This window comes from Parasteatoda tepidariorum, chromosome 1, assembly GCF_982258835.1.
Source record: "Parasteatoda tepidariorum strain Cologne lab strain chromosome 1, Ptep-v5.0, whole genome shotgun sequence".
Lineage (NCBI taxonomy): Eukaryota > Metazoa > Arthropoda > Arachnida > Araneae > Theridiidae > Parasteatoda > Parasteatoda tepidariorum.
The window spans coordinates 98,056,748-98,069,286 of NC_141755.1; the positions used below are offsets into that span (position 1 = coordinate 98,056,748).

Sequence of the window (12,539 nt, forward strand, 5' to 3'; positions counted from 1 at the left end):
TTAAGTTAATATTTGATTAGATTTCAGGCTGTGCTTCAGAAAGAAAAAAAATTGGTAAAAAAAAGAAAAAAAATCGAATGTCTACTACAAAGCCTGATTACAGCACAAACTGACTCAAAATTTGTTATAATCTTGCATTTTCCTGCAAAGTTAGGCTATACAATTTTATCTGTGTCTATCAGTTTTCTGAATATTTATACATTTTAAATTAAAGAGAATTCATTATATTGAACCTTCAAAATATTACTAGCTGTGGTATTTGAAATTATTATCAGTAAAAAGTTAGATAAATATAATAGTTATGACTATTATAACTTCTATCTTTACTTAATTTCATTAAAAATTTCTTCGTCAACTTACTCTCAGAAAAGAACAAATCAAAAGAATCAGAAATCAAGAGAAAAGAAGAAGTGGTACAAAATTTGCTGATATTCAACAAATTATTAGATTTCTTTTATTTTTCCCTTGAATTCTGCTATTTCATGGTTAAATTAAAATATGGAAGAGTAAGTGAGCAAGGGGGGAAGAACTCACTATAAAAAAAAAGTAAATACATTATTTGTTTAGATTGATTAGTTTATCATTCCTAATCCTTTATACAGAGCTCGAAGAAAGTCAGAAATTTTACCCGTCCCCGAGGACGGCTTGTCCAACAATGAACCCGTCCTCCTTTGAAACTAACCCGTAGCTTCTAAATAAATAAAAATATAATTTTCTCTTATTTGTTACAAACATTTATATAAATTACACAATGAATTAGTAGTTACTAGGATTACAAATACTAGGTTACTAATAGTAAAACCTAGTATTTCTTTTATGAAATAATTTAAATGACAAAGGTCAAGTTATCTGGAATGTCAATTTATCCGAGGGTACTTCGTTTTTTAAATGAAACAAATATGACGTTTGCCAGTTCCACAATCAAGCCAATGATTTACAGAGGTTTCTGCACAGAAATCTGAAAGGGGTTTTCCATTTAGGTGGATGTTCATTATTGCGTTTAACGCTTCTTGTTTAAGACCAGTACGTGATGTGTTTTTTTGTAAGCATATTGCTGAAAAAGCCTCTTTCAACCACTGCAGTACTCCCAGACAGAGAAAACATCAATTCCACCAAGCGCAGTATGTTGCTGTATTTCTAGATTAGAGGGTAATTTTAGAAGTGAGGCGCTAGACTCTTATAAGATAACAAAAATTGAAAATGTATCACGAATATTAATGGGAAAATGGCCGTCCGCTCGGACGTCGGATTCAAAATATTTGCTGTCCGCAGGGAATTTTTGACCGCCGAAGACGGGCGGACAGGTGGTTTTTCGAGCCGTGCCTTTATATTTTTTTAAACTGTTTATAAAAAAAAATACTCATTCTCATTCTCTATTCTTATATTTGTTAAACTAAATGAATATTCCTCATGTAAGCGGATGTTTTAAATACTGTCACATTTGTTTCAGACGCTTGATTTAATTAATTTTGAAAATGTTCCTGCTGGTCAAAACGCAACTGTTGCAGTCATGAGCTACAGTGGATACGATATTGAAGATGCTATAGTTTTAAACAAAGCTTCCTTGGATAGGGGTAAATATTTGTTTCTCAAAAAGCATGTAGTTTTCAACCTCATACAGTGTGTATACACCTGATCACTGAGAAAAACTGAGAGTCAATGAAAAAACTTTCAGTGTATAACTTGATAAATTTACTTTTAAATATAGTGCAACTAAAAATTTACAGTTTTCATTCGAATTTACCTTTGAGGTATAAAGAATACTTGTGTCGTTAGCAAAGCTAACTTTCGAATTAAATTATGAATTCTGATAAAATAAAGTATTGAAAGAAAGAAAGTAATATTTTTTAATTGTTAAAGAATAAATGGAAATAATTAACAAATAACCACATGACCGGAAAAATGATAATAAAACGACCTAAATCAAGGATGCATATCACAAATTGAGTGTTTAAAAAGAATTGTGTGTGATTACCAAAATTCAAAATATGCATATCTTAATTATGTCAAATTTTAAATTATAGAAGTTTGAAGGACTATATTACGATAGTCTAAAAAAGGTATATAGTTGCCGAAAAACAAACCTCATATGACGTGCATTTATGATAAAATTGTTGCAAGTTGAATGCTTAAGAAAATAAAAACTCTTATTCAAAATTTGCATGGAGTAGTAACATCTTATTAAAAATATCGGAATTTAAGAAACCGTATATGTACATATAACATTTCTGCACTGCTTTGATCTTAAATATGCGTCACAATATATTTGGGGGGGGGGGGATGTTGAATTCAATATCACGGAATGGCTTGAAAAGAAACAATATATAACTGTAGAAAAACTATTTCTAACTATAATTAACTAACTATTATTAACTATAATTACTATGGAATCAGTTAGAATTCAACATCCCCCCCCAAATATATTGTGACGCATATTTAAGATCAAAGCAGTGCAGAAATGTTTCATTGAATGAGCAAAAGACGTGACGCGTCCCACAAACTCCATTTAGGCTGAATCCTGTATTGATGTATAATATGATTTTTTAAAGAATATTATTATATTTCTTTTATCTAATTATTTTAAATGCATGTTTAAATATGCACAAATCTACAAGCGCAATGCTACTCCACTTATGAAAATTATTTTCTCCACTCAGCTAAAAAATAAAATTAACTTGCTCCAAAGCATATTTTTTCTGCTCCAATATGGTTAAGCTGCTGTTCCATCTCTGATTGTATGAAACAACTGTATTATATCTGATAAAAACGTAAATCTGTTTTAAATTTAGTTTTTATTCTAAATTATCTGACTTTTAGTAATGTTTTAAAACTCGGCAATTTTTTATTTACTTTGCTCCTTAATTTTGCAGCAGTTAACACTTGTTATACTTTATGATGCTATTTTACTTTTTAGCAATTATTAAATGATTTGTATTCATATTCCAGTATATGAAAGATAAATTTATATTTTAAAATTCAACATTATTTCATTTATTGAATTTTGACTCACCATGTGTCTACAAATAGTTTGTAGCAAATTTGATGCTAAAAAATTGAAGCATTTCTATTAGATTCATTGTATGTATTTTATATTTTATAAAGCTCTTAAAATCCAGAAAATTGAAATTATTATGTCATTATGTTTATTATCTTTAAAAGTATCTCACGCAACCACAAATTCAAATAATTTTTAAATCTCACTACTAATTCCATCCAAAATCTCAGTATATGCTTATCTTCTTTCTTTTTTATAAATTCCATTTATTAATAATTTCTTCTAAATTTAGTTTATTTTCAGAAGCCTTAATTTAGATTTTTTGTATGTTTCCTTTTTAATTAAAAAATATTTTGAGTAGTAAATTTAAAATTAAAGAAATTTCTGTTTATTTAAGCAAATGTGTATTAATTTCATACGCAAAGTCTTCAATGAAGTCGAGAAATAAATACTTTTTTCAAGGAGTTCCCTTTCCTTCTAAATCAGCACAAAACTATGTAGTTCAGTAGTATTATTTGAAAATAACTTATCTAAATAATGGTAAAATAAAGTATTGACTACTTCAAAAAGTAATAATTTTTTCATACCAAAAAAGAACATATTAAATCCAAAAGAGTTTTGCTAATAAACGCAAGAATCATGCTAAATTTATGGAAAATACTTATAAAAAGAGTATGAAGTTATGATTTCAGAACTCTGATTTTTCCACGTCAGTTAGAAAAATAAACTCTTTAGAAACTATCTTCTTTTGAAGAATAAATAAATATCTAAGAGTTGTTCTTCTGTTACCTCTTATTTATAAACAATAATTAACTTACAGGTTTTGGACGATGTTTAGTTTACAGAACTAGTAAGTGTGCAATCAAAAAGTATGCACATACTGCAGATCGTATACTAGGACCAAAAGTAGATGCTGAAACTAAAAAACCTGTGTGGAAGCATTTGGCCTTGGATTCTGATGGTATTGCATATCCAGGTAATATTGTGACTTTATAGTTATACTTTTATCAAAATTTCCTTATTCCAAGATAATTTGAACATTTTTTGTCCTGTTGGTATGATTATCAATCCTCTTTTTATGAATTTAAATTACTGACTGTAAATTATTATTATTTTTATACATTATTAAATATTCAACTCTTGAAACAGCATCATTTGAACTGTCAGGTAATAAATTTGCTGCACATAAATTTGTTTCTTTAATTGTTTTTCGAAGTCATTATTTTTATTTATTTATTCGGCTATCATGACTCCGCATTTGCAGTTTTATTTTTTTCAAATGCCTGATGATGTCATGAATTAAACAGATGTATCTCTTTAATTTTTAATATTGTTAAATCCATTTATGTTCTTAAATAAAAATCTAAGTGTGGGAAAAAAGCTAAAGTAAAGTCAAATTTGGAATAAGTTCATAATTTTTCGACAAGTAAATTTAGAAAAAGTTTTGGAGAATTATAATTAAATTGAAATAGAAAAAAATAAGGAAACATGCAATACCATTATTAAAATATTGGAGAACCTGATAAGTGAAATGATACGTAACATGTTCAAATCCATTTAAGACTCAGAATATAACTTTTCAATTTTCTGACAAATTTTAAGAAAAATTCTGACTTTTCTATTTCAATTTAATTATAATTCTCCAATTTTTTTTATAAATTTATTTGAAGACAAATTTTGGATTTATATTACTTCAGCGCTCTCCCAAATTTGAGTTTATTTTGGTGGTTTTTTTTCTGTCATTATCAAATAAATTGGAGACAATGAGCAGCACTAATGTTGAAAATGCATCTGTTCATTGTAATTTCTGCAATAAAAAGGGTCACTTCATGGTACAATAATTTTTTTTAAAACTCTCTTAGGCAAAATAACGACCATGGTCAAACTTAGTCTATTGCCTCAAGATATCTCCATTACAATTTTCAACAAAGACAATTTCAAAATTCTCAAAGCAGAAACCCTCAAAAGTATGTCGGCCACAGCATCAAAATAATTGTCAACTAAAATTGTCAACTACATCCAAGATTTTGTCAAGGAAATCAAACTTTTTCAAGAGACCGTAGGTAAAATTTATCTCAAACTGTATCAAAACAACTTTATTGGGAGAATTTAATCTAAATCGGATGATTCTAGAAGGTGAACTCCCTTCCTCACGCTCGCAGAAAAGCTCACCAAACCGTTCTTTTCAAAATTATCTGCCATCAAAAAGTTAACTATGATTAGTTTTCAAAGGTTCATGATTTTATCAAAATTTTTAGTGAAAAGCTGCCTAAAATATTATGCCTAAATATCTAAAAGTTTTAAACTACCAGGTTTTAATTTAATTCGATTATGTCCCACAGTGAACTGATCATAAAGACCCAGTTCCCAGTAGAACAAGCATCACTGACTGTGATCAGTAAGCAGGTTGGTGACCACTTTCATCAGGCTATGTAGGGACCGAGGGTGTGCTGTATCGGTTCTCGTTAAAGTGTTCTATCATAAAGTGCCCAACTTCGCTCTGGTCTTCGGGCTACCAAAGCAGAGAAGCCACCTCTTCTGTAGAGGATCAAAATTGCGATGGCATGTCTTCTGATCATCCTCAGACCGTTGCCAATCGCCCAGTGTGCATCTCTAGTATGATGTAAATAAAGAACATAACTTAATTGTATGATTGGATTTTCTGCTTTGAAAATAATTTTTAAAGATATTAAATGAATCAGATACTTCGTTTTGGATCCAATATGTTCAATTTAACCATTCTGTGAACAAACTATGTAAAACTGTAGTCATTCTATGTGCAAAACATTCTCCTGATTGCTCATATCTTGAGAATCCGTCAAAGGAAAAGTGTAAGTTTATTTAGAAAAAGTATGATTTACTCCTTAGAATATTGTCTTCACTAATAAATTAGCATATTTAACTGTTAAGATAGAACTGTTAGAACATAAAAATGTGATCAGTAAATAAAAAGTTATTTTAGTGTTCTGTTTTTTTTTTTTTTTTTTTTTAATTTTATGCACAGTATATCTGCAAATATGTTTATATTGTAAATAATATATTAAAATCTGACTTGCAGGTGCAATTATTGAAAATCGACAAGTTGTGGTCAATAAAGAAATGCCTACAGTCACTAGTACAATTGCTAATGATGCTGAGAAATTAGCAGAAAAGCAGTATAAAGAAGTACCTGTAACGTATGCATGTTATCAGTACCTATTTTAATCAGCTGTTTTTGTGTTAGATCACGTTTGTTGTGCTGCCAGAAAAACAAGTTTCTTTTTTATCATTTGCGTTACATATTAGTTTGTTTGAACATTGTGTTTAATATTTATAAGAACTTATTATTTTTAAAAAATGCCATCCTCTTTTATTATTTACATGTATATATATATATATATATATATATATTTTTCAATCTACAACTTTGTTATAAAATGGAAATATGGTCCAGCTTGTTTGTGGCTGGAACAAAAAGTCTGAAGCAATTTACTTGTTAATCCCGATTGGCCCAAAATTAACTGAAATAAAAATTAAAATGCTCAAAATAGACAAAAAATATTTAGAACTAGAATAAAATAGTATAAATAGAATAGAATAAAATGGTTTATTTACATTACATGGGAAAATGTATGAACTTCATTTGTTATGATCAGGGTGGCCACCCACCTAGGAAACCTGAAATTATCAAGGAATTTTTTTTATAGTGGAAAAAACTAAGAAAAGCTGGAATTTTTTCTAATTTAAATTATTTTACCATACGTTATATAAACTTGTTTTAGACGGAAATTTATTGCTGAACAGTTGAAGGTTAAATAAAATGCTTCATATTATTGATACTTTTCTTGTACGCACTACACTTTTTGGCAATCTTGTTACGAAAATATTTTAAATCATTCTTGAAAAATTTCCCATTCATGTAAGTTCATTTGAATTCGCTACTCGCTTTGCAGATTTCGTTTTATGTTTTATTCTGTTTTTTCTTTATATTTTATTCTCTGTTTTTAAGTGATATTTTTATTTAATGTGTTCTATTTTATTTGTTGTAAATTTTTTTTTAGTACTTCTCACACTAATGTATTGATTTTTGCTTTGGCTATGCCTAATTTCTATATTTATACAATATTAGAAAGCACTACTTTTTGCGGATTTAATCATGTAGCTGATGAAAAGTTTATATCTTTTATTTTTCGGGTTTTTTTATTATTATTTTTCATTAGTCTATAATTTTTCCATGTCTTCTGTACATTTTGAACTTATATATAGATATAATTGAATCAGGAATTTTATGTTTATCATTGATTCATAAGAGTTTCTGTAGAATAGCATGTAAGGAACTGAAAGTAAAATCTATTCTTAACACTCACTGAAATCTTAACACACTGCTGAAAAAGAGATAAAATTACTTATCTGCATATATTTTTTGAAGATTTCAAATTTACAAAAAGGAGATCTTTTAAACTCCTATGAAGGGACTAAAATTTATTTTGAACAGTCTAATACTTTTTATTTATTTATTTATTTTTGTCAGAGAAAAAGTCTTCAAGCGCTTATGTGAAGTTTCTAGTTAAATATAAGATATGTGCTCGTTATAGTTGACTTTTATTTTAAAGGTAGAAGTTAAACCAGTCATTTATTAAAAATACCCTCATTGAACCTGTTAACATAATGCACAAGTTAAACTGTTGTAGAAAATTATATTTTTGCTTTGCTAATTTTACATATTGTTTGAAAATTTTATCTTTCAACATTGCTAATAAAAAGGACATCTTAAGTGCTTTAGCTATAGCCAACAATTAAGACTCTGAACTAGCTTGATATACAATTATGAAATTAGTTGAGAAAATTTTTATCAGCAAATCATAAGTAAGCTGGATTGTTTAAGAAATTCATATTTCAATGTTTTCTTTTATATTAGAGATGATGTTTATTAGAGGATTTTATTTTTATATATATCTTTATGGAAAATAATTATTTTTTATTAAATGCTTAGGTAATCTAACAAAACTTGACTCTTATTCACTTTGCAATCTATATAAATTTTGAGAATAATAAAACAATTGAAATGAATAATAAACAATAATTTGTTATAATGTCTTGCTAAAATTATAGTCTGTTGTAACATTGAACAATACAAATAATAGCTTGATTTGCTTTGTCTTTGAAATTTTTTTTTACACTTTAAAAATTATAAATCCGTTTTAATTTATAGGGTTAAAGGTATCTTGCCATCCCATGTTGAACGAGTCCTAATCACTTCAGACAGTGAATCATCCTCTCTGATTAAAGTACTTTTAAGGCAAACAAGACGACCCGAAGTCGGTGACAAATTTAGCAGTCGCCATGGACAAAAAGGTGTTGTTGGCCTCATTGCAGAGCAAGTTGACATGCCCTTTAGTGACCAGGGTATCAGTCCTGACCTCATCATGAACCCGCACGGATTCCCATCTCGAATGACTGTCGGAAAACTGATAGAACTTCTTGCGGGGAAGGCTGGTGTCATGACTGGGAAAATAAAATATGGCACTGCCTTTGGCGGTGATAAAGTGCTAGACATTGGTGAAGATTTGATCAGATGTGGTTTTAACTATCAGGGTAAGGATTGTATGACATCAGGAATAACTGGGGAACCACTTATATCCTATATATATTTTGGACCTATATACTATCAGAAGCTTAAACACATGGTGGTGGACAAAATTCACGCCCGTCCCCGAGGACCACGACAAGTTCTGACAAGGCAACCGACCGAAGGGAGAGCCCGTGATGGTGGTTTGAGACTCGGGGAAATGGAAAGAGATTGCTTGATTGGGCACGGAACGAGTATGCTTCTTTTAGAACGTTTGATGCTGTCCAGTGATGCCTTCGACGTTGACGTCTGCAGTAAATGTGGCTTACTTGGCTATACTGGTTGGTGAGTCACTCTTACCTGGCTTTATATTTGAACAATTCATTCACCTTTTTGACAATGCAATCAATAGATTATAAAGCTTTTTAAAATCAAATCTGCTAGAATAATACTAAAGCCATAGCTGCCAACTCTACTGGATTTTGCAGAGATGCCAACTTGCTCCAGACAGCAAATATACATTTTAAAGTGGTAGTTTATCAATTGTGATTCTTGGTTTAATAAATTCAATTTAGTAGATTTTTATCCACCACTATTTCTAAATAATTCGTAGGCTTATATAATTCACCACTTTATAGTACTTATGTCATGCTATACCTTTTAAAAAGCAAGCAACACTAGTCAAATATTTAAAAAATTAACTTTGTAGTTATTTACCGTTTTTTTTAAAAATTATTTTGGCGTGTCCGGAGCAGTTGGCATCTGTGGATTTTGCCAGTTTATCATGGTCTACTGGTTTGGTAAAAATTCTCCTAGTTTTTGTACATTTTAGAAAATTCCCTAAAATTGAGTAAGTTTTCTAAAAAAATCCCTATTGAGATTTTTGAACAGATTATTATTGCTTGCTTGAATATTTAAATAAGTATTACTAATACATAATGAAACGAGCCTCATTTATAAAAATCAGTTTAAAATTTTTCTTTTGTTCTAAAATGTTAATTTTATTTTTATTCAGACTCCCTTTTCAAATTAATTAAGAAATCTTTTTATGAATATTTGCTGAATTAAATTCCTATTACCATTCAAAATTATGAATAAACATGATACATAACATTTCAAGTTCATTTAATGTCAATCATAACTGAAAAATATTGCAGTCTTTCTATTTTGATGACTATAATATTTAGTACATTATGAAACAATTCTCCTGAAATCATATCATGAAATTTATATTATTTGTAAAATCTACTAGATTTTTTCTCATCTAAGTTGGCAGCTATGCTAAAAACCATCTTTTAATGAAATTGCTGCCTTTTTAAAACAGATTTTTGTAATTTAAAAAAAAAAATCAAAAATATTTTTCAAACTTTCTATTAGTAAGTTTTGAAAGCTTTAATACATTTTAGTCACCTCCTGCCACTGTGAATTACAATTCTCCAGGAAATTGTAGGATTCGAGTTAAAATTATGTAGCAGGGAATTCAATGAAAATTGTTTGAGTTCCAAATAAATTTTAATGCCTATCAATGATCATCACTTACTCAATCATTCAATGTAAATCTATCCTTTATAGATGTCGAAAAATCGCTTGATATTTCAAATTTATCTTGCAGCAGAAAAAACTATTGGAAGTTAACAAAAAATTGAAATGAATTTTTAACTTCAAATTTAGCTAAATGTTTTTGAAAAATCTTTCTGTAAATTAAAAAATGTGGACCATGTTTAATTAAATTGTCAAAAGTAAATTCTGCAAAAATAAAATATAAGTGTAGTAATCAACTTATCTTTTATGTTTTTGTAAATATAATTTTTAAACTTTTTTTCCCCCAAGTGTGGGTATTGCGGTTTGTCTCACGCCAGAATCACAGCGACATTGTCTCGGAGTTCTTGCAGAAAGATTTTTCTTTTGGGAAGTAGAAGATTTTGGTTTTCTTTTTCTGCAGAATTATATTCGAAAGATGGCATCTGACTAAAAGTAGAACTTGTTTTATAATATCTAACAAAAACTTTTAAAAGTTATTTTATCAGTTAAAATTATTTACATATATAACAATTTAGAAAGTTAAAGACACAAATCAAGCGAAAAAAGAATTTCTAAAGATGTATGTATGTTTAAAAAATCTTTTTTTGCTTGATTTGTGTTTTTAACTTTCTAAATTGTTCAAATTAAGACAAATTTAGTTTTAGCGCTTTTCCTTTTTAACTTATTATTATTATTGTAAATTTTTCTATAGCAACATATAGCATTTAAAATAATTAAATATAATATAGTGTCAGGAAATATAAAGTTTTTCACACCCAACTCTTTTTAAGAAAAATAAATTATTTTCCAACTATTTATATTTGCTTCATACAGAATTTTAAAAGCTTAAATATCATATTATTTAGAGTCAGTTGAATACTTAACAGCATTCAATTATATCATTTTTAGTATATGGTTTAATTTGGAAGTTTTAAGAAAATGTAATTATTAATTATAATTTTAACAGTTTAATAATTAAATAAGGTTTTCCTGTACTCCATTACATAAAATATTGAAGAATTACAGTAATTTGTACTTTTTAAGAAATTCATTCATTAAAAATAATTTATCAATTTTTTAGGAAGTAACTATTCTTTTTACTACATTGCAACTATTGACTGTTTACAGTAGTTGTTTTAATATTTTATATTTATTTTTTATAAAGAGTTTCTTCCACTTAAGATTGAAGAAACCTATTTCTTATAAATCACGTTTTTTTTTTCATTGTGCCACCTGCTACTACAGATTTAACAGAATTGTATGCAGTGTACGGGCTGAGCAGAACCGCGATGCGAGAATTGGTGTTGAAATAAATTGAACGAGATTCAAAAGCATCAAGATAAGTTGATGTCTTCGATTCATAATTAATGTCCCAGTTTTCAAGTGACAATTAATCACTTGTCAATCTCTTGACAACTACACATCTCCCGTATTCTTTCAGTCTAAATTGCAGAGCATGCTCGGTTTGCCCAATCTTCGTCAAGATTGTGTTGGCAAAGTACGGTGCGAGTTCCATAGTGATTATCAATATTGATTGCATTTTTTAAGGTAATTTTACTAACATATTTGGCAAATTAAACTAAGATTGTTTTTCCTTGCAGGTGCAATTTCTGCCACTCCTCTGGTCACATAGCTTCTATCCGTCTTCCCTACGCTTGTAAATTACTTTTCCAAGAACTCCAATCTATGAATGTTGTGCCAAGACTGAAATTGTCAAAGTACTTTGAATGACCAATATTACTTTTCGTTTGTTTTCTACTTGTACAGTGAATTAAAAAGAAAATTCTTTTCATCTAATGATCATATTTTTAGGTACTTAGTTGCAGTTATGATGGTGTTACTTAATGACTATGAATTACACTGGTATAAGAGATTATGCAAACTTCGTCAATTATCTCTAGAACTACTGGACCGATTTTTATGAAATTTGATATGTACATACATTGATATAATGCAAAACAAATAACCATCTAATAATTGTAATACATAAGCATGATCGTGCATGACACTCTGTGGGGTCGGAAGGTATGAAATTGTCACAGAAAATAATAAACTGTTTTATTTCAAGCATGAAATCACACTGCAAGACTTGTATATCTGTAAGAGGGGACCATACCCCCTATTAACCCATTTTTGTTGGTGTTTCATACTTTGACTTCAATGAGTGTTACGCATGATCATGCATATTACAATTGTTGAGCATTGTATCAATGTATGTACATATCAGTTCTAGAGATCATTGACCAAGTCTGCAAATTCTCTTAATTTCTTACTCCAGTTTAGTTTACCACTAATTTAAGATTTTTTTACTACCAAAATATCTGCATCCTATAGCATAGAACCATCTAATTTGCTAGAATAATGGTTAATAAGGTTGTTCTGCAATTTGTTTTATTAAAGCGAGAAGATATAAGACAAGCAAGGCTGCATTGCTTATACAATTTGAAGGGTTATTTTGCTAACCAGAGTATTTTT

At 28.8% G+C, this 12,539-nt stretch overlaps 2 protein-coding genes across 2 annotated transcripts in view; both read left to right on the forward strand.

Moving 5' to 3' along the window:
- The window catches only part of Polr3B (RNA polymerase III subunit RpIII128), a 44,624-nt gene extending 32,768 nt beyond the window's left edge, over positions 1-11,856 (forward strand). The window contains exons 18-22 of the mRNA XM_016050188.4: positions 1,451-1,574; positions 3,816-3,971; positions 6,054-6,171; positions 8,187-8,888; positions 11,666-11,856. Of these exons, the coding sequence (XP_015905674.2) occupies positions 1,451-1,574; positions 3,816-3,971; positions 6,054-6,171; positions 8,187-8,888; positions 11,666-11,795 (1,230 nt within the window). The 3' untranslated portion in view covers positions 11,796-11,856. The remainder of the gene's footprint in view (positions 1-1,450; positions 1,575-3,815; positions 3,972-6,053; positions 6,172-8,186; positions 8,889-11,665) is intronic.
- Positions 1-12,539, forward strand: part of LOC147816631 (uncharacterized) — a 232,610-nt gene that overhangs the window by 80,626 nt on the left and 139,445 nt on the right. The gene's annotated exons all lie outside the window — the stretch shown is intronic.